This window comes from Neofelis nebulosa, chromosome 18 (genome assembly GCF_028018385.1).
Source record: "Neofelis nebulosa isolate mNeoNeb1 chromosome 18, mNeoNeb1.pri, whole genome shotgun sequence".
In the NCBI taxonomy this organism is placed as follows: Eukaryota; Metazoa; Chordata; class Mammalia; order Carnivora; family Felidae; genus Neofelis; species Neofelis nebulosa.
The window spans coordinates 8,844,385-8,869,910 of record NC_080799.1 but is presented as its reverse complement, the minus strand read 5'-3'; the positions used below and the strand labels follow the sequence as shown (position 1 = coordinate 8,869,910).

At 61.8% G+C, this 25,526-nt stretch overlaps 1 protein-coding gene across 6 annotated transcripts; it reads right to left on the bottom strand.

Moving 5' to 3' along the window:
* Positions 1-487: 487 nt before the first annotated feature.
* Positions 488-25,239, bottom strand: SH2B2 (SH2B adaptor protein 2). Of its 6 annotated transcripts, none has more exons than XM_058711666.1 (10): positions 25,091-25,182; positions 14,584-14,723; positions 11,694-12,454; positions 8,617-8,718; positions 6,805-6,896; positions 5,419-5,510; positions 5,172-5,336; positions 4,474-4,682; positions 1,564-1,735; positions 488-1,010 (listed from the first exon to the last, which is right to left on the bottom strand). In XM_058711666.1, the coding sequence occupies exons 3-10, from the start codon at positions 12,423-12,425 to the stop codon at positions 667-669; spliced, it is 1,908 nt and encodes a 635-aa protein (XP_058567649.1). In that variant the 5' UTR covers positions 12,426-12,454; positions 14,584-14,723; positions 25,091-25,182; the 3' UTR covers positions 488-666. The 6 variants fall into 6 exon arrangements, with proteins under 6 accessions (XP_058567649.1, XP_058567648.1, XP_058567645.1 ...); XM_058711665.1 differs by lacking the exon at positions 25,091-25,182 and adding an exon at positions 23,264-23,381; XM_058711662.1 differs by lacking the exon at positions 14,584-14,723 and having other exon boundaries at positions 25,091-25,239.
* Positions 25,240-25,526: the final 287 nt, after the last annotated feature.

Here is a 25,526-nt window from a genome sequence, read left to right as displayed (position 1 = left end):
CCCAAGAACACTCTTATTCTCTCTTAGCCAGGGACTACTCCTGACCTTGGCATTCAAGGCCCCCACCATCTTCCCCGAGTCCCTGCATCAAAGGACCCCTCCTTTCTCCTTTTTCCCCAACCACCACCCTTCATTCTCCCCCCCAAGGGTCTGCTCAGGTCACAGCTCACCCAAAATTCCAATAAAGCCCCCTCCCCGATCCCTTTCCCCCTGGGGCCGTCTCCCTGAGCCCTGCTGTGGGGCCTAGGGCTTTAGCATGGTGTCTCCTTCAGGGGTGTCTCCTTCAGGTCGTCTCCTCGTCGGACTGGGGGCTGGATCCCCTAAGGCAGAGCCGGATCCAGCTGGATCCAGCCACTGCAGGCCTGGATAGGGAAGGGCGGGTGTAGGAGATGGGGATGCCCGGTGTGGTACCCGGCCTCCTTCCCCGCAGTCCCAGAGGAGCGGTGTCCGAGGCCAGGGCAGGAGAAAGGACGACAGGAGAGCCGTGTGCAGTCCCTAAAACAGGCTCTTTAATAACATTTATGTCTTCACTGAAGAGCTTCGCTTTTCCCACCCAGCGCCGGGCTGGGGCCGCTGGACGGAGGGATGGACGGGGACGGGGGCGGCCGCACGTCCCCCCGGCTGCGCGTCCGGGGGGCCCCAGGGCCTTGGCGCCGCCGCGCCGGGCTAGTAGAAGGAGTACTGGTTCTCGACGGCGCGCGTGCGGCCCCGCGCTCCCTCGCCGGGCGCGGCCTCCGGGGGCTCGTCCGCGCCGCCCCCCGCCGCCTCCAGGAGGCGCTCGGCGCTGTTGCTGCGGCTGCGCGCGCTCAGCGGGCCCTCGGCGGGGCGCGGGGCGGCCGGCGCCGACGCGGCCGAGGACGACGAGGCGGACGAGGACGAGGCGCCGCCCGCCTCCGAGGGCGAGGCGGGAGGGCAGGCGGCGGCGGCCAGGCTGGAGAAGTAGTGCTGGCCCGCCGGCTCGCTCCAGCAGGCGGGGGGCGCGGGCGCGGCGCTGGGCGAGGGCCCCGGGGCTGCGGCGGGAGAGCGCGGGCGCGTCAGGGCCCGGCCCGGGCACCCTCGACCGCCCCCCGACCCTCCCACCATCCCCCCCCCCAGCCCTCCGCAGCCCCGGCGTGTCACGCGGGGACGCGGAGTGCCGGGTAGCCTGGGATCACACCCGGGGCCAGGACTCGCATTCAGGTCTCCCGGCTCCGGTCCCCCATCCCTGGGTACCTAACGTCCCAGGTACACACAGACCTGCGCGTGCTGGCCACCCTCACCACCCCCCCCCACCCCCCCCACGACACTTCCTTCAGCGGCTCGGCGCTCGAGCCCCACCTGTGCAGGCGTCTAGGGACCCCCCGCAGCACCGCCTCTGGGCGACCTCCTTCCGCCTGCCCCGAATCACTCCGGACCTGGCCCCGGGGCTGCCAGTCTCCTCCCAACCCCGATGGCCCGGAGTGCTTCCAACCGCCCAAGACCTGGCGCTCCTCCGACCCGGACTGGAGTGCCGCGCCCACCTGTGGGTGACTCCCTCTGCCCACCGCCCGCCTGTCTACACAGGCCCACCGGGGGGAGCCTTACCGGGTGGGGGGCCCTGGGCCCGCACGTAGCTGCGTAGGGTGATATCCGCAGAGCCGCCTGACTCCAGTGGGATCGGGTGGGCGTGGAAGTGGCGCAGCATGTCAAGCACAGACTGGAACCACAGGTGCTGCACGTGGCACTGCCCGTGGCTGTTCAAGGACAGGCGCAGGTGCTGTGGACACAGGTGGGTGTGGTCAGTGGTGGGGTCCCGGACTAGCCAGCGGCTTTGCAAGCGCCTCTGGGGGGCACTGGGAACAGGAGGTCTCGAAGAGGCCACGTGGGGCTGTGTCGGAGCGGGGACACCGCACACGTGAGCCCCCTCTTAGGGGGTCATCCCTGTAGTAAGGATGGGGAAGGAGGGCAACAGAGCCAGGCTGGGACTGAAGGGAGCCATGCATTTGTCCCTGTGCTAGACGCACCCCCATCATGCCCTTCACACCCCATCTCTCGTCTCCACTAGCCCTCGAGGGTGGAGATACAGCCCCCGTGTTAGAGATGGGGAAACTGAGGCACTGGGAGGGAGTGACTCGCCCACAGTCACAGGGCACCCAGCTGGGAAGAGAACTCATTTGTGTGATTCTCCCACCCCAGCGGGGAGCGGTCGGCCTGTTATTCCTGTAGAGTCCAAGCCCAGAGGGTAGAAACAACCCTGAGTCCGGCTGGGGAGGAGTGACCACATCTTTTTCAACGTTTTTTATTTATTTTTGGGACAGAGAGAGACAGAGCATGAACGGGGGAGGGGCAGAGAGAGAGGGAGACGCAGAATCGGAAACAGGCTCCAGGCTCCGAGCCATCAGCCCAGAGCCTGACGCGGGGCTCGAACTCACGGACCGCGAGATCGTGACCTGGCTGAAGTCGGACGCTTAACCGACTGCGCCACCCAGGCGCCCCAGGAGTGACCACATCTTGCTTCCCAATTGTGCTGTCGCAGGAGCCCCTGAAGCACGAGGGATAGCGCTGGTTCCTCCTGGGTCTCCAGGGGAGCCCACACGTGACAGGTGCCTCAGGGAGAGGAGACACAGGCCTGTGGTCTCTAGTGGTGAGCCACAAGTCTCTGGCCTCAGCCTTATTTTGCTCAGTGTGTATACGACAGGAGGAAGGGTGGTTGTCTGGGGGGTGGCGGGAGGGTGTAGCAAGAGAGCCAGCGACAGGAGGGTTTCAGGGTACGCCCAGGAGAGGAAACAGGCCTGGCCCCCTACATAAAGGACAGAGAAGCCCTGTGAGGAAGTTCTGCCACTCAGCAGGGCCAGAAGTTGCCAAAACAGTGTGAGCGAACCCAGGGAGCATCAATGGCAGCCTAGGGCAGGGGGTCAGCCGGAGAGGAAAAGCATAGTGGGTCCTACTATAGCCTCAAGTCTGGGCAGGGCCTTTGGGGGTAGAGGACCAGGCAGAGCGTCTCAGTTTTCGGGACATATTACCCGAAGATGGAGAGAGCTGCCTAGGAAGACAGGGGTCTTTCTTCCTAGGAGGTGTGCAAGCAGCAGGCTGGGGGTCCTGCTCTATCCCACGACTAACACGTCAAATGCTGGACAGTCACCCTGCTCTGATGGGGCAGCAGATGGGGTGACTTCAAGGCTGGGTCACGCTCTCGGAAGGAGAGGAGCCTCCCACTCTGCTTCACCACCTCCCAACTCCCTCCCCCCACTGATGTCCCACAGGGGGCCGGACACGGTCCTAGCCTCTGGCTTGGGTAGGAGTCAGACCCAGGCCCTCCAGGGAGTCTGTGTGGGGCAGTGCTGGCCCGGAAGGTAAACTTCAGGCTGCCAGGGACGGGCGTTAAGTGCCTGGTTGCCAGAGGAACTGGGAAGGGCAGCTGCTTTCCAAGGAGGTGTGTCCCCCGGGGAGGCGCCGTCTCTTTCATGGCGGGGCCGGCGCTGCCGGCGCTGCCGAGGAGAGATGCCCAGGGAGCCGGGGGAGGGCCTGTGGCAGGCCAACCAGGGGTTGGGGCACTGACTACCAATGCAGGCCTGGAGCAGGAGTCCTGGGGTGCCCCCTCCTCCAGCAGGGACTGACGGGAACTGTGTCCTGGGAGGAGCCGGGGCCGGGTCTGTTTCCTTATCGGAAACTTGGGATGGTTGGGGGGAGTGGGATGGGGTTCCTGCCCATTCTGGTCACATTGTAGCCACAAACCACCCCTCCCCGCCCCAATGTTCTGTCATATTTTCCTTTGCACTTTAGGTCATTATTAGCACACAGTACCCTTCCTCAGGAGCCCCCCCATCTGGATGCACGGCCACTCCCTTGCTGTGCCCTGTTTGGACCTCCCTTCTGCTCGTCTTCCCCTCGAGGATTCTCCATTCACTGCATGCCTCGGGTCACTGGCCCCTTATTCTGGCTGGTAGGGTCAGGAGCACCCCCCGGCCCTAAGACCCTGCATGGCAGCCCTCTGGCCCAGTCCTCCTCCTCCTCCTTTCCTGCCTGGCTCTTCAGGACACCACCTGCGTGCGGTTCTGTGACCCTGGGCCTGCCACCGGTCTGGCTCAGAGCCGGGGCCCGGGAGGGCTTGGGGAACTGACCTGAGCAGGGAAGAAGAGAGCCGTGTGGGGGCGGGTGGGGCAGGAGGGCCTTGGTTGACCTCTGCTCTGCACCAATGTGGCGGAGACCCTCAGAAGTCTCAGTGGTAAGCGATCCGCAAGGTACAGGGTCAAACTTAAACTCTCAGAAGGGCCCGGCGTCCTGTGGGCTCAGCCAAAATGTGGGTGGCTTCCCCATGTGGACAATGAAGAAGCCACATCTGGGGCTGACAGCAGCCCTCGGGGGGGGGGGGGGGATACAGGTGGGGTGAGGGCATGCCTGTGAGCAGTCACGCCCCGCCTGTACCGCGGAGCCTGCTCCTGGCACCTCCTTAGCACCCCTCCCTTCCAGCCGGCCACTCGGCCTCTGTGCGCCACCTCCCCTGCCCTGACTTGCCTTGGCCTTGCCCTGGAAGTTGAAGGTCAGCACGTACTCCCCAGGCCGAGTCTCGCTCTGGCGGATCACGAAGAGGCCGTGGCTCCGGGGTCCTCCCGCTAGCACCAGCTGAGCCGCCCTGACCCGTGACAACGTGCCGTGGAACCAGGGGTAGTCAGAGAGTTCCAGCTCAGGCTCGGCCTCAGGCTCTGCCTCCACTCCCTCCTCCCCTGGGAGAGGACGACAGCGTGAGGGGCATGGGGGAGTGGACGGGAGGCGGTGGCGGGGGGTAAGTAAATGAGAGGTGATGCAACAGCCTGTTGGGTATTTGCACATAAAATGCTGTTTGAATGATCTTAGAACAGGGCAGGGCACCAACCCAACCCACTAGTTCAGCATATGAGGTAAACTGAGGCACAGGGCGACCAATGATCCTGGAGTCACTCTGTAAGTCGGCAACAAACCTGGGAACGAGTCAAGTCTCCTCGTCCCCCACTCCTGGTTCCAACCCTTTACAAGCATGTTCCACGGAACCCAGGGCTCGTGGGAGGGGTCAAGTAGGACTTGCCTACTGAGTTGTTGAGCACTGGACCCGGTGGCGTGAAATGTCATGACTTCTGAGGCTCGGGAATGGCCTTAGAGGGAGTCCAGGGGCCTCTGCGGCCTGGGGTGGGGGTTCAGGAAGGAGGGCCGGGGACAGAACCCCACACCCACTGCACCTGTGTTACTGCTGTCCCTGCCTCTGCCACCCGGGGATTCCAGGGTCTCCAGGAAGGTCTCCAGCGGGACGTGGACCAGGGACTCCCCAACGCCATCTCGAGCTCGGCTGTGTGGAGCTGTCACCACGGCTGCCGTTGTCTCTGGGGGCCGGGGCAGGTCCCCTGCTGGAGAGAAGTGGCCATCCGGGAACACCCACCCCCTCCGGCCCTGCCCTCCGCTACCCCCGCCAGCTCGGCCCCCACCTACCGTCAGTCAGAAGCTCACAGCTGCAGGAGGCTACCCGGCTGGCCAGACAGCCCCCCCGGGCACAGGACAGCTCGGCGTCTTCCTCGCTGTCCCTGTGAAGGCAGGAAAGCACAACCGTGTCCTGCCACGGGACTCGGACCCCAGCCACCGGCTGCTCAGGGAGCCATGCCCCGGCTGACAACGGCAGCCCTCTCCTGCTGGCCTGGGTCCCTCTGCCTCCATGTCCCTCTGTCACACCATCAGCTCACTGTCTGGCCACCATGTACATGACTAGGCCATATGGACGGCTCGCCAAGTGGGTGCAGTCTTCCTCCTGGGACCCCAGGGGGTGTCCCTCAGACCATGGCAGGGCACAGTGGTAGGCGGGGCCCCGGGCGGCTCCCTTCCCTGCCTCAGCCTTTGTCTCCCTGTCCGTGACATGAGGCATCTGGGACCCTGCCAGCTTGAAAATGCTGCAAAGTGAGGGTCACCTTCACAGGGGCTGGGGGAAGAGTTTGCAGACCAGATGGCTGGGACGGTGGCAAGGGAGGGATTACAGCCACTTTGGGGATCGGGGGGCCTGGGAGGCACTCAGGCCTTTAATTGTGCTTCTTCAAATGAAGCTGTTAATTAGAAAGCAGCAGCCCCTCCCCCCGGGCCTGGCTCACCCCATTAGCCAGACAAGCTGCTGCCAAGTGCTCCGGGGTTGGCCAGCCTGCCCCTCCTACTCCTGGCCTCAGAGTCTCTCCTGGATCATGCAGCCAGCCTCCCCGCTGCTCCTCCCCACACAGCTGACCGTAGCTGCCCTCTGCCTATGACTAGCCATGGCTCCCCGCTGCCCCCAACTTCCCAGGCTCTCATCAAAGTTGCCCTCATCAACTCTACTTCCAGCAACCCGGAGGCCTCGACATTCCCCGCAAGTCCCAGGCGCTCACACACCTCACACCTTTGGCTGAGCAGTCCCCTCTGCCTGGCTCAGGCCAGCTCTTCCTTTAAGTTTCAGAAGAGGTGAGTCCTTCTACCATCACGCCTTCTCCGAGCCCCAGGGCTGGGTTCGGGGCCTTGCCTCTGTTCCCCCACCCCTTGCCCTTTGGGCTCTCCCCATCACTGCCCATCTCCTAGTGGTCTCAGACTACCCTGGAGTGGGGATAAGCATCAGTCTAACCTTCTCCCAGGTCCCGAGGCCCTGGCCCTGTGCAGCAGGCTTCAAGGAGCCTGTTGGGGGTGGGGAACGACGTGAGCCTGGCCGGCAGCACCAACATGGACAGGACTGCCATGAGCAAAGCCCAGCTTCCAAGCTCAGCCCCCACCCTCACTGGAAACCTCATCCCCTAGGGGGGACCAAGGGTACTACCCAGCCAGGCCCCCACCCCATCTACCCATCTGAGGGCCACCTGGGGCACTCACCCGGGGTCCACACAGCCCTGGATGTCAGCCACCCACGAGTGCTTCTGCAGTGAGTCGATGGTCTCCAGGATATATTCGGCTCCATTCTCTACCTGGGGAGGGGGTAGCCAGGAGTCCCAGTCTGTTAGTGCCCTCAGCCAAGGGCTCCAGACTCGGGGACAAATGGCTCATCCCGCCCCTCCATCACGGGGGCTCACTGGTGTGGGCAGCAGGGAAGACAGCGGGGTCACCATCGGGTAGCACCCCAAGCCCAGGTCAGGGTCCTGGGGTGGAGCCTTGGCCACACTTTCGGCAGCCCCTCCCTCCAGAGGCTGCCAGTGGGGATCACCCGGGGCGATGTCCGGCCCTGCTGACCACAGTTCCTTGGGCCCTGGGGACGCAGCCTCTGAGGAAGCCATGCTGGCCAAGGAAGGGACGTACCCTGGCACCCCAGAGATGGGGTAAAAGAGTGTCACAGCCCTTAAGTGAATGAAGGGCCAGCTGGCCTAGCACATCGAGTCGAGGGGCTCCCACACCTTAGCGCCTGGAGGGGCGGAGAGGAGGAGGAAGCCCCTGCTGTGGTCCAAAGTGCAATTCTGCACATCCGTCACCTGAGGACCTCTTCCCAGCAGCCCTGTGAGGGGGGCGGTATGTTTTCCCCATTTGATGGCGAAGACTGAGGGTCAGAGAGGTCAGCTGACTTGTTCACACCAGCACTCAGTGGCAGCGCTGGGACCTGACCCCAGATTTCCGTGATGCCAAGGCCCCGAGCTCTCAGCCTGCAGGGTGTGCGTCTCGGTTAAAAAGCGGTTGCTGACTCCCGGCATCTTAGAGCTGGTGGTGGTGGTGGGGTTTAAGTCCTGTCTCGACAGATGGGGAAACTGAGGCCCAGAGCGGAGCTGGCAGGTGAGCCCCTCTGCCTCGGGGCTCCCAGGCACAGTCAGAAGCACGGTGGCCAGCCAGCTGTCAGGAGTGAGGCTCTGGGCCTGTCTCGCCCAGCAGACAAGAATGCCAGGCAGGGAGGGACTACCTTCTCGGCCCCTGGCCTGGGGTGACTCAGGGTAGGGGCTTGGCAAACATTTGCTAAACGAATAAGGGAGTTTGTGACTAAACAAACAGGGCCAAGTAAAACATAAACCCGACGAGGAGCCTAGAGAGGGGGGTGGGAGCTTCATGTAGCTTTGGGTGGGTGGAACCGGGCCTCCTTGGGGACTTGGCCTCACAAACACCCTCCAGTGCTTTGAGGAGGCACAGGGCCACAGCGCTGGCAGCCTGGAGCTGTGTCCTCAGCAACCTCAGCGGGCCACCCTGGTACCGTGGAGCCTGGGAAAAAGGACGAGCTGCCCCCAGACCCACTGGGGTGCCCCTCCCGCCCACCCTCAATGCCTTTGTGCCCTCCGTGGGGCCAGGCAGGTTCCCACACTCCAGTGCCCTGTGACAGGGGCATTTGCATAACTGCTGCAGACTGCGGGGTGGGGACATGCTGGTTCCAGTTGGGGAAGGGAGGCGAGGAAGTGAAACTCAGAGGAGCTTCAAGGGGTCAGGAGGAAATGGGAATGGGGCGGGGGGGGGGGGGCAGATGGTGGGTGACACCCAGAGCCCACGGTGCTAGAGCCCAGGCCTGGGTTCGAGTCCTAGCTGTGTGCTAGACATCGGGGTAGGGTCCTGGGCCTCCCCACCAGGGCCGCCTCCCCGTGCCCTGCTGCTGGCTCCTTACCCTCACCACCCGCAGCCCCCCCACCCCCACCCCGGCAGCGGCCTCAGGCTGTGCTGCCCTCAGCAGAGGTGGCCTGGGGCAGCCAGAGGATCTGTGAGGTTGGGGGTGGGGCTCACCTTGAGCACAAACGTGTTGTCCTTCTCTGGCATCTCCAGGGGCATGGTCGTGCGGACCTCGATGATGGCCGAGAGAGGGATGCTGACCTTGGGCCTGGAGGCCTGGGAGACCAGGGGAAGGGGCGGTGAGAGAGTCACCCGGGGCCTTCTGACACCCTCGCTGCCCTCCCACCTCTCGGAGGTCAGAGCAGCCCTGGGCACAGAGGTGCTCCGAACTCCATTTTCCACCGATGGCTACGTTGAGGGGGTTTCTAGGAAACAAGGGACCTCCCCCCATGGTTACAGGGCAAGTCACAGACAGCTGGAGCTGACATCGGAGTCTCCCACCTCTGAGCCCTGAGGGGAAAACCACCCAGGCTGCCCTTCTGCAGCCCTTCTACCCACCACATCTGTGGTTCTCACATTTTTGACCTTGACCCGTAGTAAGAAATAGATTTGACATCGTGACCCGGCACATACATGCTGAGGTAAAAATATCTCTGAAACGAACGTTTGACAGACAATATTCCCCCTGACTGTGTGTGATGGAGGGAGGGATCTTCTGGTCTGTCTTAGTTCATTTAGGGAAAAAATGCTCTCCTCCCCCTTTAGACTAGACTTCCCAGAGCCTGGCTCTGGAGTCCCTGACTTAGAACAGGGCTCCTGGAGCTGGGCAGGGCCATGTCCCCGGGGGGAGAAAAGGGACCAGTGTGGGGTTTAACCAAGGTGAGCCATCAGGTCTCCGGGGGAGGGCCACCCTGTGCCTGGCCCCGCCCCACTCTGCTCCAAAGCTCCCGGCCATGGCCCTAAAGTCCTCCCGGGCTGGCTTGAGGCTGGGCTTCCCGGCAGGGCTTGGGCTTCAGAATAGGGACTTTCTCAGGAGGAAAGGGAAGGGCCACACGCTGGGTGGGCAGGCTGGCGGGACTTGGAGCAGGGACCGAGGGCCTTGGCTGACCAGGGCAGGCCATCGTGCCAGCCAGTGGAGCAGGGGCGTGTGGTCCTGCAGGGCAGGCCTGGCCTGGGGGCTTCAGCTGGATTCCCCTGCCTGGCATCTGAACTGCGTCTGTCCTGGCCCAGCGGCCTTTGACCCCGCTCCAGCCACACCTCCCCATTCCTCTTCCCTGGCCAGAGCTGTCAGGCTGTGTCGCACCTCCAGCCTTTGCTCACTCAGCTCGTGTGCCTCCGGAGAGGCCCGTCCCGGGGGCTCTGCTCCTGGTGGACACTTCTGCAGCCCGAGCTTCCCCTCCTTAGGGCTCCCAGAGTATCCAGTGCTTGCCCCACTGAAGTGGACCATCTAGTCCTGCACATACAGGTTCCCTGATGGCTCCCCAACAGCATGGGCCAGGCCCACTGCTCCCTGGGCCCCCAGGGCTGGCCTGGCAAAGGGCTATGGTGGGGGGGACCTGAGGTCTAGGAGGCTTCCTGCAGGATGAGGGAGCAGGAGGCCAGAGACTTGACTCATGGGGCTGTGAGAGGGAAGTCTGAGGATCCCAGGAAAAAGTCCCTAAGCCTGCGGACTCCGTGCTCCTGTGCTCCAAGGGTGCAGCTAGGCCTCCAGGAGCAGGAGATCTGGCCCAGGGGTGGGTGAACAGGACTAAAAGGCATTGGGAAGGGGTGTCAGCAGGGATGCCCTGTGGGGCTCACACACCCTGGGAGCCAACACATTTGGGGGACCTGACCTGAGCCCTGACCATAGTATTATCTACCTTCTATGGGGTTCACTTCTGAATTCACAAACACTTCGTTGGAAAAAGGAGGGTCTGAGGCCAGATCAGGGGCTAGGAACCCACCCGTCTGCCTTCCTCAGAGCTGGGAAAGTGACCCTTCAGGAGCTCTGCCCTCTGTCAGTGGTGAATGGTGGGCTCCAGAGAGACTAACAGAGAGGCCCCATCTCCTGTACCTCCTCCCCCCAAGGGCTGCAGACACTGCTATTTATGGCCAGGCAGCTGTGACTGCCACTCAGGCCCAGAGGCTTTGGAGCCCTGGGCCTCTGCCCCTGCCCTTTGGGCAACTCTGGGCAAGCCCCCCCCCCCCCCCCCCCCGCCCCACTTGCCAGGCCTCGGTCTGACAAGCGGTGGAGCTGGGCATAGTGGTCAGTGATTTCTCTCAGGGGCCTAACGGTGGGGGCCTGGCAGGGGAAAAAACCCTCAGGAAGTCGGGGTCCTTGGACTCAAGGAGAAAGCTCTTCAGGGAGTAAGCGTGTCCCTGGGAAGTCACCTCTCCAGAGTCCACGCAGCTCGTGGGCACCGAGCCTTGAGGACCCACGCCCTGTACCTCAAGTGGAGAGAGGCCAGGAGGCAGTGGGGAGAGACAGACCGGGAGATGGAGAAGGCAAGAGGCTCAGGGCGACTAAAGGTGCCTGGGAGTAGAGTAGGCCTGGGGTGGGGGCTGAGGGCCTGGGTGGTTCCTGGGGTTGCTGCCAGCTGCTGCTCCAGCACGACCTCCCACCTTTCCGAATCTCCTAGCACACATGCGGCTCCCACCTCCACGCTCCCTCATTCTAGGGACCACCAGGGTGGTGGGTATAATTAGCCCGGCTCTGCCACCCACCAGCAGTGCGCCCTTGGGCAGGCCACACCTCCTCTCTGAGCATTCCTTTGTTCTCTGTTCTGTGACCTGGGGACCACGATGCCCACCCTGCCCGGGTCTTGGCGGGGGATGAGACTTCGCACCAGGCTTAGGCCTGGGAGGGCTGCGTGCCCTTGGAAAGTGGGCCGCTGTTGCTACAGTGATTCCCACTTTCCAAATAGGGCAGGTGTGCCCCCTGGAGGAGGCCCATAGCTGCCCCCGGGGGGCTCTCCATGGGAGAGGGCCCAAGTTGGGGAGGGGCCGGGTGCACTCAGGTGAGCAGCAATGCTGGTGACAGCGAGAAGCTCAGCTTTCAAAGCCCGAAAAGGGCCGGCCAGCAGGGGCTGGTGGGCGCTGGGGACCAACACATTTCAGGCACCCTCTCTGTGCCACTGTCACCCTGTCTGGGAGGCTCCAGCCACCCAGGGGCCCCAGATGAAGGATGGAGGAGGGCAGGCAGCCAGGCAGTGTGACCCGGAAGCCAGCCCCTGGCATCCGCAGCCGCCCCCCTGGTCGGGGCTGGCGCTCACCTTGGGCGGCACGAAGAACTCCAAGCGGAAGCGCTCGCCGGCCACGGCCCTGCGCAGGAGCAGGCGGCACTTCTGCCACTGGGCGGTGCCCCCCGGGCCCGCGGCCGCGTCGTCGGCCACCATGAAGCGCAGCGCGCCCTCGCGCTGGATGTCCACCAGCTCCACCTTGGCCGCCAGCGTCCGCGACAGCCGCAGGCGCCGTGTCCACTTGTCTCGCGGCTCGGCTGGGGGCTCGGCGGCCCGCGGGGCGGCGCTAGCGTCGGGCTCCGGGGAGGCGCGCCGGTGCCACATGTCGCGCACGCCGTCCACGACGCACAGGCTCATGTTGCGCAGCGAGAAGCCCTTGCGGACGCGGGCCTTGGCGGCCGCCTGCGTCGACACGTCCTCGGAGCTCCGCGAGTGGCCATAGGCCGCCGCCTTGAGCGCCGCGGGCCCCGCCGGCTCGGGCTCCATGGCCTCGGGGTGCTCGGCCACCCCCCGAGGCGCCGGCCCGGCCACCAGCACGCGGCGCACCTCCTCGCCGAAGACGTCCAGGAAGTTGGCGGCAAAGTGGCGCGAGAAGGAGGCGCCGGCGTCGGGCGTGTCGTAGGCCGGGTTGTCCCGCAGGAAGCGGCAGAACTTGTGCGCGAAGTCCACGGCGGCCGCCTGCGCGTGCAGCTCACAGAACTGCCGCCAGTCGGGGACCGGGGCGGGGGCGGCGGCGGCGGCGGGGCCGGAGGCGGCACCATTCATGGCTCCCGTCCCATCGCAGCCCCCTGCGGCTGTGGGCGACAAGAGTGCGGAGTGACCCTGTGACCACAGCGCTCACTACTCGGCCCCTCTTCCCCCCCTCCCCCAGGGCTCCCTGGGGCTGTGTGTGTGTTGAGGTGGGGGCAGGGGAGGGGGCAACGTCCTGTGGCCATTCGGAGCAGAGAGAGAGAGGCGTCTGCAGGAGGCAGCCCCCTCCCCCCAGTCATACCCTTCAAAGAGCATTCTCAAGGTCATTTCTGGGGCTGGTGAAAGAGGCTGGGGTGCCAGGTGCCTTGATTTGGGGTCCCTATGAGCTTCCTGTTGTCTAGCATCCCAAGCTAACCTCTATCCGAGGGCCTCCGAAGGCAGGTGGGCAGGAAGAAGTCAAGGGCAATCAGCTCTGCTCTGCCTTTGAAATATGCCAAGAACCCAACCTTTCCTCCACTCCTCATCATCCAGGCTGCCGCCCAGGGGCCCACGTGACCCTTTCTCTGGCCTCCAGTACTTGAGCAGCCTCTTCACCGGTCCCCCGGAACCTGACCTCACCCCCGAATCATCTGTTCTCCACCCAGACATCACTCCTAAAACAAGACAGATCAGGTCCCTCCTTTGCTCCAAATCCTGCATTGGCTCCCATTCCACTCAAGGGAAAAAGTAGAAGTCCTTCTCATAACCACCCAGGCCTCACATGATCTGCCTCCACTTACCTCACTGAGCTTATCTCCTGCCACTGCTCTGGCTGCTGTTGGGTCCAGCCCCAGGGCCTTTGCACTTGCAATTCTCTCTTGCACTTGCCTGGAATATTCTTTACCCCCACACTCCCTCACCTCCTTCAGGTTTCTGCTCATATACCATCTTGTCCAACAGCCTTCCCCAACCCCCACTCCACTGAGAGGAAGGAAGATTCCTGCTCCACTCAGTGCTGGTGTCTCCACACCCTTTGGCTGCTTACTACTCTCCACGATGCTTATCCTCTCTGATATATCATTGATTCCACTGCTTGGTTGTGTTGTCCTATCCCCAACTGCCCGCCACGGCCTTCCCCTGAGAATGCAGTATTTTCAGTGGCTGTGTCCCCAGTGCCGGGCACATGGAGGCACAGTAAACACTGAATGAATGGTGGTGGATCAGTTGGAGGAGCACACGGCTCTTGATCTCAGGGTCGTGAGTTTGAGCCCTACGTTGGCCCACAGGCATGTCACAGCTGTCACTGCCTAAACCCTCGCACGGGGCCCAAGAACATGCAGCTTGTTAGTGATCGACCGGGGATTCTCACCCTGACTCCAGGACTCGTGGGTCACCTGGTATGGATAAAGTAGGGCCGATTTGGGGGTGCCTGGGTGGCTCAGTCAGTTAAGCGTTAGACTTCATCTCAGATCATGATCTCGCGGTTTGTGAGTTCGAGCCCCACATTGGGCTCTGTGCTGGCAACACAGAGCCCGCCTTGGATGCTCTGTTCTTGTCTCTCTCTCAAAATAAAGAAGCTTAAAAAGAAAAGTAGGAGCCAACTTTTCATACTGGCACCGAAGGCACTGCCCTCTCAGGTCTCTCTCCACCCCCGGAGCCTGTACTCTCTATTGTGTTCCCACCTTCTAGAATCCTGTTCCCTCCAGAGCTCCCATCCAAACCTGGTTTTCCTGAAGAGGCCCCAACACAGGGATCCCAGCTGTCTCGTCAGCCAGCTTTCTCCTGCTCCCAGGCCCATCCAGCCTTCATCACTCTGAATCGCCACCCTACTGGTGTGGCCAGTCATTTGGGCGGCCTTGCTTCCTTGTCCCCCAAGATGGCCATCACCCGTGGGGGCACAGAGCAAGCTCATTGTGTGTACGTAGTCTACCCCTGACCCCAGGCCAGGGTGAAAATTACCAGTGGAGAATAAGTGGGGTAATGTGGTCCTGCCCTGCCTTGGGGAGCCCCTGTCTGAGGGGGACAGCCTGGTGTTAGGGGAATTGAGACAGAGGGTCAAGCCCTCACCTGTCTTCCCAAGATCCCCACGTTACCCAGCATGGCCTTTCCCTCACAGCTCCTGGGAGCATCATCTCATCTCTCCTCTGGGATCCAAACTCTGTAATTAAACGCCTGGTAAAAATAGCTGCCCCACTTCTGTGAGATCATCTGCGGGGCCTCTGGGCCATAGGGCACTGTGGGAATTCCCTCTCACCTTGGGGCAACCTCGGCCATCGATCTGCAGTCAATAACCACAGGGCAGCCCCAGGGAGGAAACGGGCCACTTGATGAGGCACTTAGCACAGAGGACAGTTTTCCAAACCAGCGGTCTGCTCAGAGACTGCTGCCCCCGCACTGCGGAAGAGGGTTGCGAGGAGTTAGGAGGGTTTCCCGGAGGAGGTGGGGTCTGCGATGGCCTTTATGACAGTGAAGAGGGAGGAGAACAGAGTGACCTCACTGTAGGCAAGAACAATAACTCGGAGGCTGACTTTCAGGACATAGGGGAAGGGGCTGGGGGAGAACGGGGGCTGAGGCACCCATAATTAATCCAGGGGCACTTCCTCCAGGAAGCCTTCCCTGACCTCCCCCACCCATGTGGCATGAGGATCTCCTCCAAGCTCCCACAGTCCCCTCCGGTATGCCCCTCGGGAAAGGTGCCAATGACAGGGTGCTCCAGGTGTCTGTTTCCACGTCTGCCCCCCACCCCATCCGGCATAGACACTCCTTGGGGGCAGAAGACAGGCCTGAGTCATAATGCCAGGAATGAGGGCGGAGGTGGGAACACACCTGCCACTACCAGCAAGGCCTCCAGGGAAGGTGGAGAGACAAGGCCTTGGCCTGACCTGCCGAGGGGGTACGTTTTTGGGGGTGGGAGTGGGGAGAAAGCCCGGCGGCTAAGCCGGTGAGGCTCTGTTCCTGTTGTTCCAAGCCCATCCACTTACCCCGTGTGGTTGTGCTCCCCACAGGTGGGAGTGCTCCCTACTTCTCCCCCTGTACCATCAGGGCGGTCAGAGTGGATGACACAGCAGCCTGGGAAGGGCTAGCACCGAATCCAGCACCGAATGTGAACACCCGTTTGCCCCACAGGGGAACGGGGCGCAGGGAGGAAATCAGTCCCGGTGCGCCTCTTTGCACATCAATCCCTGGTCCTCCCTGTTCTTCCTGCTGCTTGAAGGGGACAGAGTGGAGGCATGGGGCCCTGAGGGGAGGCTCTCACAGCGTGGGTCCCAGCTAGCCCTCACTGGAGATAGGGGTGGACCTCAAGAGAAGAATCTGTCAAGGGTATGGTGGCTGTGGCCACGTCCTAGGCAGAGATTGGACTGCCTTGATCTCCCCTACCCACCCCTGCTCGCTGGCCAGGAGCCTATGGGGCTCAGTGTCCCCCGGGTCTAGCCAGGGCTACATAGAAAGGACAGGGGTTGGGCATGGAGAGGTAAGTGACAAACAGCAGGGCCAGCAGGGAGCCCCACACTAGCTACAGACAGGGAGACAGAGGCCCAGATGTGGCTGTCTGCAAAGAGAAGGCTGCAAGCCATACAGAAGAGGCCTCGGCCTTGGCAGGAGCAGTGAGGTACTGTCCCCAACCGAACTGCCCTCGGAGCCAAAACGGGGGATGAGACCAAGTGCAGGGATCTTGGCCGACCTAGGCTCAAAGCCTGACCCCACTGCTCTCTGAGTGAGTGGCGACCACAACTCCCACCTCTGAGCCTGTTTTTTCACTTTAAAATGGGGTAAGGGGTGTCCCTTCCTGGAAGGACAGCACAGGAGGCGGACTCTGCAATGTTATAGTCCATGGGCGGCCACGGGCAGAGCCGGGGTCCTCCCTAACTTCGGGTGCAGTCAGGAGGCCTTTCCAGCCCTCTCCAGGGACCAGCCAGTGTCACCCAATGAATGAGATGGGGCCCTCTCCCATTCTGCAGGTGACCAGACCCCAACGTGGGAAAAGCTGAGCCCAGTGATCCTGGAAGCAGGGTGGATGAACTCACCCTGGCCCCCACTGTCTGGCTCGCCTGGAAGGTTTATGGATGAATCCAGATGGCCCTAGGCTCTCCCTCCTCCAGTGGCCCCCTGGTCCTGGCCTGTGCCAGTGTCCTGCCTGAACAGCTGTCCTCACTCTACTGACTACTCAAATTCTACTTGGTGTTTAGACTGTGTAAAACCTCTTCTTCCAGGAAGCCTTCTCCCTACACTGGCCCTCCCTCCCCGAGCTCCCATGGTCCCTGTGGTCCTTGGCCCTCTTGTTTCCATGGGCAGAGTCCCAGTTCCTCCTGTGGCCCCATACAGCCAGAAGAGACCTGCTGAGTCGGTGCGGGAGGGCACTGGAGGACTGGGCTCTGTCTCAGGCCAGGCTCTGTGTCTCCTCAGGCTTCCCCACCAGTAAAATGGGCTGCTGGGGCAGTGGCCTCTAAGGCCTGGGACTGTTACGGCCCTTGGACACTGAAGACTGGGGCCTCACTGTCACCCCCCTGGGACCAGGGACGGGCAGGGGTTGCTTCTTCTCTGAGGACTGGGGCTGGAGACAAAGGGTACCCACCCAGGTAGACCACCCTCCCCTGATCCATCACCCGGGGGTTTCCGAGGCTCAGCCGGCCTGTCTGGCTCCTGGTTTTCGTTCTCATTTCACCAGGGCCAGAGCGGGAAGGGAGGGGGCTTCAGGGAGGAAGCCTAATCAAGTCCCTGCCTGTCACTTTTCCAAGCCACGGACTCTCCTAACCCTGCGGCCAGGAACCCAGATGGGAGACCCTACCCCCACCCGGTTAGCCGCCTGGGAGAGGGGGCGGCTGGCCTTCCGGTAGTAAAAATAGCACTCACAATTGGAATAGAAAAAAGGCCAGTCATCAGCCCCTGCCACACGCAGTTGCGGACCCCACAGCCAGGTCATGCCTTAAAATATTGATGAGGCAGCCTGGCCACCCCCGCTAATGGGCTGTCGACCAATCGATCCAACTCGCGGAGGACCTCTGCCCCGCTGGAACAGGAGGCACCGGCCTGGCCCACGACCTGCAGGGGCCTCACGGCCTTGTTTGTGGGAGCCCCAGCTGGGGGTTTTACCATCACGGAAGGCAGTCTGCCCCTAGGGAAGGGAAGGCGGCCCTGCAGCGCAAACTAGCCACCCAGTACCCTGCAAAGCTGTCCTGGGGGCAAGCTCCTTCATCACCAAGGTCCTCGACCCTTCGCCTGCACCCTCGCTCAGCTCCATGCTTGGAGAGCACCCAGACGGCCAAGCGCCAGAAGGGGTGGTGAGGGTCAGAACTAAGGGCGCTCTGTTTTGCACCGGGTGAGCAGTGCTCCCCTCCCCCGCCATGAGCCACTCACGCTGGGGAAGCTTGTGGTCTCTACCAGGGGCCCCCCCAGCACCAGAAGAGGAGACAAGGCCTCACGTGGCCTCAACCATGCCCACTGTTGTCTTCTCCTCCGGGTTTCCTGACCCGGCTACCCCGACCCCACACGTTCCTTCTGTCCTCCGTCCTGCTCTCTCCTTCTAGCTGACCTCCTGGCCTCTGTGGGACAGTCCCCTCCAGCCCCTCCTCTGCACCCCTCCCTTCACAGGATGCAGACAACCTCTGGGCTGTTCCTTCAGCCAGTGGTGCCGTCTGCCTACTGGCTGCCTGAGTCTGTCCTGCGGACGGAGGCTCAGAGTACATGGGGCACATTCTCTGCGTCACTGCTGGGGCCTCGGGCCTTGGCTCTAGAGTCTAGTCCCCGCCCCAACCACCCCCAGAACGCGTCCTCATCTTCTTGGGGCAGGCTCTGAACCAGGGCCTCCTTGGGAGGAGGCGGCTGGAATTCCCCGCCCTCCCCACACAGAATATCCGTGCTCACCCCACGACCCTGGAGAGGCAGAAATGGGTGTGATTTCTGGTCTTAACAACCTCGAACTTGCTGGGACTTTGCTGCAGAGTGGGTGTGGGAGGAGGGCGCTCTGGCTAGTGACAGGGACAGGTGCAGGTTAAGAGCCCTTGGGATTCTGGCCCTGTGTGGGTGGCGGTGGGGGGGGGGGGGTTCCCTTAGGTGGCCCTGGCTTTTCTTAAAAGAATTTTTTTTTAATGTTTATTTTTGAGAGAGACAGAGACAGAGTGTGAGCAGGGGAGATGCAGAGAGAGAGGGAGACACAGAATCTGAAGCAGGCTCCAGGCTCCAAGCTGTCAGCACAGAGCCTGACGTGGGGCTCGAACCCACGAACCATGAGATCATGACCTGAGCCCAAGTTGGACGCTTAACTGCTCAGGCACCCGGGCCCTGGCTTTTCTGAGCATCAGTTTCTACAGCCGTGAAGGGACCAACAACCATGCTGCTCTCCCACACAGGCTGCTTCCTGGCCCAAGGCCCATGCTGAGGAGCAGCGCTGGGAGGCAGCTCTGTGCCCAGGGTTTCCCCACGCCTATCATACACTCCCGGCCTTTCCCCCTGTGGGGTGGTGAAAACCCTCTGCTGAGCCCCCGGGCTTCCACTGATGCCCCCAACCCTGGGCGAACTCTGGGACCCATAGACCCCTAGTCCTTGGGGCTTCCATAGCTGCCCCCCTCACAGAGGCCCCACTGCTTGGGCGTCCACATCTGATCATCTGACACGCAGGACAGTGGAGAAGGTTAAAAGCCTGAGATCGGGACCCAGTGCGTCTGGGTATGAATCCCAGCTCCACAGCTTCCTAGGGCCTCAGTTTCCCCATCTGTTAAAGGGCTCAGAGGGCCATCACAGGATTAAATAACTGGGGGTGGGGGGGGGTGGGCACCTGGTTGGCTCAGTCAGTGGAACATGCAACTCTTGACCTTGGGATTGTGAGTTTGAGCCCCACACCTGGTGCAGAGGTTACTTGAAAATAAATTTTAAAGGGGCGCCTGGGTGGCTCAGTCGGTTGAGTGTCTGACTCTTGGTTTCGGCTCAGGTCATGATCTCACATTTCGTGGGATCAAGGCCCGTGTGGGGCTCCGCACTGACAATGTGGAGCTTGTTTGGGATTCTCCCTTTCTCTCTGCTCCTCCCCTCCCTGTCTCTCCCGCATACACTCTCCTTTCCTCCCTCCCTCCCTCAGTAAATAAAACTTAAAAAAAAAAAAAAATCTTAAAAAAAAAAAAAGTAAACGGTTTAAAAATCAAAAGTCCTCTGCTTCTACTTAGTAAATGCTCTGTATCCATTCTCTATTTTCCTCTCACTGCTCTGAGCAGATGGCCAGAGGCCTCCTCCCTGGCCTCCCTGTTTCTCACTGACCCCTCAACCCCCAACAAATCCAGGCTCTACCGTGTGGCCAAGGTCTTTTCCTAGAACCCACATCCAACTGGGCTATGCCCCTGTTTCAAACCCTTCTTCTTCTTCTTTTTTTAAAAAATGTTTATTCATTTTTGGGGTGCCTGGGTGGCTCAGTCGGCGAAGCGTCCGACTTCGGCTCAGGTCATGATCTCGTGGTTTATGGGTTCGAGCCCCACACTGGGCCCTGTGCTGACAGCTCAGAGCCTGGAACCTGCTTTGGATTCTGTGTCTGTTTCTCTCTCTGCCCCTCTTCCACTCGTACTCTGTCTCTCAAAAATAAACATTTAAAAAAAATGTTTAAAAAAACGTAGGCCTCAAACTCACAAACCGTGAAGTCATGACCTGAGCTCAAGTCAGATTGTCAGCCTTCAATCAACTGAGCCACCCAAGATGCCCCTCAAACCCTTCTCCCCTCACACCTTCCCGGCCAGGAAGACAGGATTTGCCCATTGCACAGATGAAGAAATTAAGTTGCTGGAAGGGAGGTGACTAGCCTATCGTTCACTGGATGTGTGCTGGCTTCCCACTATATGTCAGCAGCCATGCTGGTGGGTCTGGGGTCACAGAATGGGCAAGAAGGGAGTGTCCAGCAGAGTTCGCACCTGTCTGCAGCATGTGCTACTCACAACAGGGCCCTGTCCCTGGGAAGCTCTCCTTTGAGGGCATTCATGGTGGGCGTGGGAGACCTAGGCCCCGCCTCCCGAGAGGAGATGCCCACCGTGAGAAGCAGCACTCTGACAGAGTGGAGGGCAGGGGAGTCCAGAGCTGGGCCTTGCAGGAGACACAAGTCAGAAGAGCAGGCAGCAGGGCCCAGGACAATAAGCTAGGCTGGGGCCTGGGGGGCTTAGAGGGAAGCCCATCTTTCTTCAGGAGCACCTGGTGCTGGACAGTTCCTGGACAGGCTCTAGGTGGAATGCAGGCTGGGATGGCTCCAGCTGTACCAGTACAGAGCGGGGGCACCCCCTCTCCAGCCTTGGCCTAAGCCTCAAAGGTCTCTCCCTCTCTCTCAGTGCCATGGATCTCACCTAGGTCCGGATTCATACCCTTCCCAGACCTCCCTGGCCTGGCCCCTGAAACCTGCGAGATGCTCTCAACCCCCACCACCCAGCCCACCTGTCTGCCTTCTGGCTTTTTCATGACACACATACCAGTGACTCCTGAGACCTTCAGTACCTCCCCTCAGTTCTGAGATACTCTGGGTACCGCAGATGCTTATACGGCTTCCTTGGGTCTTTCTCCAAGCACCTGAACTCCCAGCCTGGCTGATCACCAGGCGCCTCAAACTCACCACCTCCAAGTTCTATTACATCTTTGTCCTCCAACCCCTGCTTGTTCTCTGCTCGGAGTCTCAGCATCCAGCCAGGCATTGCCCCGCCTGCTCCCACTCCTCTGCCCCAGTAGCTGCCAGGCCACTGAGCCCATGGAGGCCTTGGGAACGCCCCCTTTGTCCTGTCCCCGCCTCCACCCTCCCTCTCCTGCCCCTCTACAATAGCACCAGACCATGAACCCCCAGCAGATGTTATACGCACCCCCAGGTGGGCCCTATACATAGAGGGTCCGAAGTATCTGGAGAAGGGAGCCCAAATCCTGCATCACCCAAAGGAGTCAAAAGATACTATACTCCTACACACTGACGCTCTGCCCAAAGAGGTGCTGGCTGTAACCTCCTCTAGACAAGGAGGCACACTCCCTTGGGATAGAGTGCAGACATAAAAACAGACCTAGCCAGGTGAGAAGGGAAGAGAAACTTCCCCAAGGCTCCAAGGCTGACCCTGCCCTTGGAGCCACGTGAACAAATGAGGAGCAGGAAGTGAGGTGGGCTCCAAGACTGGACCAAGAACCCCATGTGGACAGCAGCCGGGAGGCTCAAGACACCTATGCCCCATTTCCCTACAACCCAGGATAGAAGACGGAGCAAGAGGGAACAGCCAGGCTTTTGTCAGACACGAGTGGTTTGGAGGCCTGGCTTGTTGGTTGAGTGACTCTGGCCGAGTCATTTCACTTCCCTTAAACTGTTTCTTTCTCTGCAAAATGGTGGTAATAATAGTAACAGACCCACAGGGTTATTGTAAAGACTACATGAGAACCAGCAGGACGCCCTCAGCCTGGCACATCGACTCAAAACCAAATGCTCAGCCTTGGTGGAATACCACCCTTAGCTATGTATGTATGGATTCTCCTTGGAGACCCACTAAGTAGGTAGGAAGGGTTTAGAAAATTTAGACACAATTTTCACAGTAGGTAAGAGGAAAAGCATGCACAGATGAACGCTCAATTACTTCGAACCATTCCATTAACCTGCTTCGGAATCTCTTGCCCACCATCATTCATTCATGCCCTCTAGGGGGAGAGAGGAGTAAAAGGGAACAGTTTGTGGGAAACTCTGCCTTCCAGACCCCCATGAACACCCTGACTCACGCCAGCCTCCCAGCACTGCCCCTACTGCCAGACCTCTCCCAAAGTTCCTAGAGCTAGAAGGTTCTAATCAGTCCCCTGACCAACGGCCTCCTGGATGGAGCAGGGAGGTTAGGAGGGAAGAGATCTGTTTAAAGTGGGGGCAGAGTCGGGAGGTTTCAGATCATGTCCCCGGTAGAGACAGCTTAGGGGAACCTCCCCTCCCTCCTGCTGCTGCCCTCACTCACCCCACGACCGGTGGCCTGTGTTGAAGTGGACAACTCTTACTGGTCCCCCAGCTAGGAGATAGGCGGCACAGTCTCCATTTTACAAGGTAGATAATGGAGGCTCAAAGTGCAGAAGTAGGGGTCAACCCAGGTTTGACTCCCACCCCTGAGGTTCTCCCTTGCACCAAGTCGGTGTGAACACAGATTCTGGCTTATCCATGTTCAGTTACTCCTGAGGCTGGCAGCCGGATCGGCCTTGCGCGGTTCCTAACGGACCCCCGTCACTGTAGCCTTCTCCCTCTGAGGACCTCACTTCGTGGGCTGATGGGGGCCGGGCCGGGTCCCAGCCTCTGCCTGGCCTTGGCGCGGTTCCCGGGCCCCGCGCGGCCAGTAGGTTCATCAATGGTTGAGGCCGAAGGGCCTGAATGGAGGGCATGAACCCGCCCCTTCTTAAAGGAGCCGGCCTCTCGGGCACCCTCCACGGTCCTCCCCACTATCGAGGGCGGTCGGAGAGCTCCCGGGGTGGGCGGGCCGAACTGGGGACCGTGAGAAAGATGGCCTGGGCCCAATGGAGGGCGTGCCGGCCCGGTGACTGTGGACTGGATAGGGTCCTCTCGGGGCTCGTACCCTCCTTCCAGGTGGGCCCGCCCCCCGCCCTCGCAGCCAAGGGAAGAGTCTCGGTCTCCCTTGCGACGCTCCCGGGCCAGAGACCCCTCCTCCAGGGGGCCCGCTGAGCTCGCCCCACCACTCGGCCTGGGCCCTAGGAGGGGGCGGGGGCGCAGCTGCTCCGGAGGCGGCTCGGCCCCTCCCGCCCAGCCCGGGAGGGGGTCGGCTAGTGGGTCCCCGCTGGGGACGCATCTCCTCCGTCGCGCTCCCTCCCACCCGCGCACACAAAGACGACACGCGCGGACCAGGGCGCGTGCGGCCGCGCTTCCCCGGGCAGCCGTGCGCACACACACGCACGCCCTCAGGGACGGACCGGGTCTGGGGAGATGGACGAGGGAACTGAGGACAAGCAGGCCGTACCTACAGGCGCGCAGCTGCGACCGGGCGGGCCGGGGCGCCGGCGGAGCGCTGCCCCGACCGCGGCCCGGCTCTCGGGGCCCGGCGGCTCATGGCCCGCGGCGGGTTCGGGCTCTCTCCCGGCGGGCGCCGGCGTCGGCTGCGGCTCCTCCTTCCCTCGTCCGCAACCTCGAAGGCTCGTGCGCTCCTCGCGGGCCCTGCGCGGCCCCGGCTCGGCGGTCCCGGCGGCCGAGCCCCGCGCGCTGCGAGCTCAGCCCCGCGCCGCGCGCGCCCCGCCCGCTCCCCCTCCGCCCCCCGCCCGCGCGGCGCGCGCCTCCTCGGCCCCGCCCCCGGCGCGGGCCCCGCCCCCCGCCCGCCTCGGGCCGCGTCGGCCCCGCCCCCGGCGCGCCCCCAGCCCTTAGCGGAGCCTGAACCTCGCCCGCTGCTGGTGTTAGCCTCCGTGGGGCTGCTGCGGCGGCGGCGACAGAGTGCTGGGGCTCAGGGACTTAGGAACTGGCCGGCAGCCGCCTGTTTTGGGGCGAAAGTCTCCCCCTCGCGGAAGCGTGCCCCGGGAGCGCGGCGGGTGGGGTCCGGGTGGGTGGCCTGAATAGTGGGGTGTATGGGGGCGTAGGCGCCCCTTGGAGATGGGCCTCCAGCAGGGGCCGCCGCCGTCTTGGACCCCTCCGCCTTGGGAACAATGGGAGCCTCGAGGAGGCCCAGATGTCGCAACAGGGGAAGTCGACGTCTGGTTCTCATAAATCCCCAGGGCGAGCACCACGCCCTCTCTTCTCCGCCCTCCCCTTGCCGGAAATAGCCCAAGGGCTAGAGGGCGGGGAAGACCCAAGCAGGGCCCCATCTATGCACCTTCACAGTGATGGGGAGACTGAGGGCTCCCGGAGAGATCTTCAGAGGTCAAATGGGGCTGATGAGGGTGGGACACAGCCCTGGCTTTTTCACCCCTGCTGGGTTCTGCAGCCCCCAAAGCCCAAGGCAGAGATTAGGGCCAAGACCACTCTGGCTAAGAAAACAGACTCCTGCTGGTCTTTGCGGAGCAATTATGGACTGACCCCTCACAAGCTGGGGCCTCCAAGAGGCTAGCAGGGGTCCAGGGGGAGTGGGAGGGCAGCTCAGAGATCAGACCTATTGCTTGCTCCCGGGGAGAGGAGGGTGCTGGAACTCCTTCTCCCCTCCTCTCCTGTGCCAAGCCCTCCACCCCTGCAGGGGTGGTTAGATCAGTTCTCCCTGCCCTTACTAAACCTTCCGCAGCCCCACCTCTGGCAGTTCTGTGGTCGGCCATGGTCTCCCTACTAGCCGAGAGTGCCTCCATCTGTTGTCCTTTCCCACCCATAATGACCTCTGATCTTTGTACAGAGCCCTCTAACCTTTCTCAAAGCCATTTCACATCTCTGATTTCCAAGGAAGCAGGACAGGCAAGGAAAGGTTTTTATCCCAATCTTGTGGATGGGAAGGGTGGGGCCTAGAGAGGAGCATTGGGCTGGTGAAGGTGGAGACTGGCCTGGAGCCCTTACCTTCTGCCCCCCAGCCCTGGACTGCCCTCTTCAGGGGTGCTGAAGTAAGTCAGGTCTCATCCGAGGTCCTGGTACCTGGTCTCTTCCCTTCCACACCCAGACCAGCTGCCCCCTCAGCAGGACCTGGCTAACAGACACTTAATGAAAGCTTAGACGTGGACCAGCTATCGATTGGAGCTGCGCAGAGGCCTGTACTCCTGGCTGGCGACCAGGAGGTCTATGAATGAAGCCGGCACAGCTGCGGGAGTGTGTGTGGGTGGCCTGGCTATGGTCCCCCTCCACCGTTCTGGGAGATGGGAGGGCCTGGCCCCCATGGACTAACCTGGTTCCTCCAAGTAGTGAGCTGAGCTCTGCTGATGGGCTGTCATCGGCCAGGGAGGGTCCTGGGATTTGGAGCCCTGGGCAGGACAATTGCTCTGATCTCCAGGGAGGAGGAAGCGAGGAGGAGCCGGCTGCTTGGTGACTCTGACCCATAAGAGGAACCAGTGGGAAACAGTGGAAGGAGGGTGGGGGGTGTTGGTGATTGGCCAAGAGCAGCTTTGTCGTGGGGACAGGAATGAGAGTCAGGGAGGACAGGTTCATCATCTGGGGCCCCTGAGGGCAGGAGCCTCTGGGGCCTTGGAGGAAGGTCTGATGGGGCAGGTGCTGAGGGTGGGACCCCAGGGTCCTGAACTCTAGTGTCCAGGACTAAAACGGAGACACGGATGGTACAGGGGACTCTGGCCTGGTGGGCTGTGGGGCGGTAGCTGGGTGTGGAG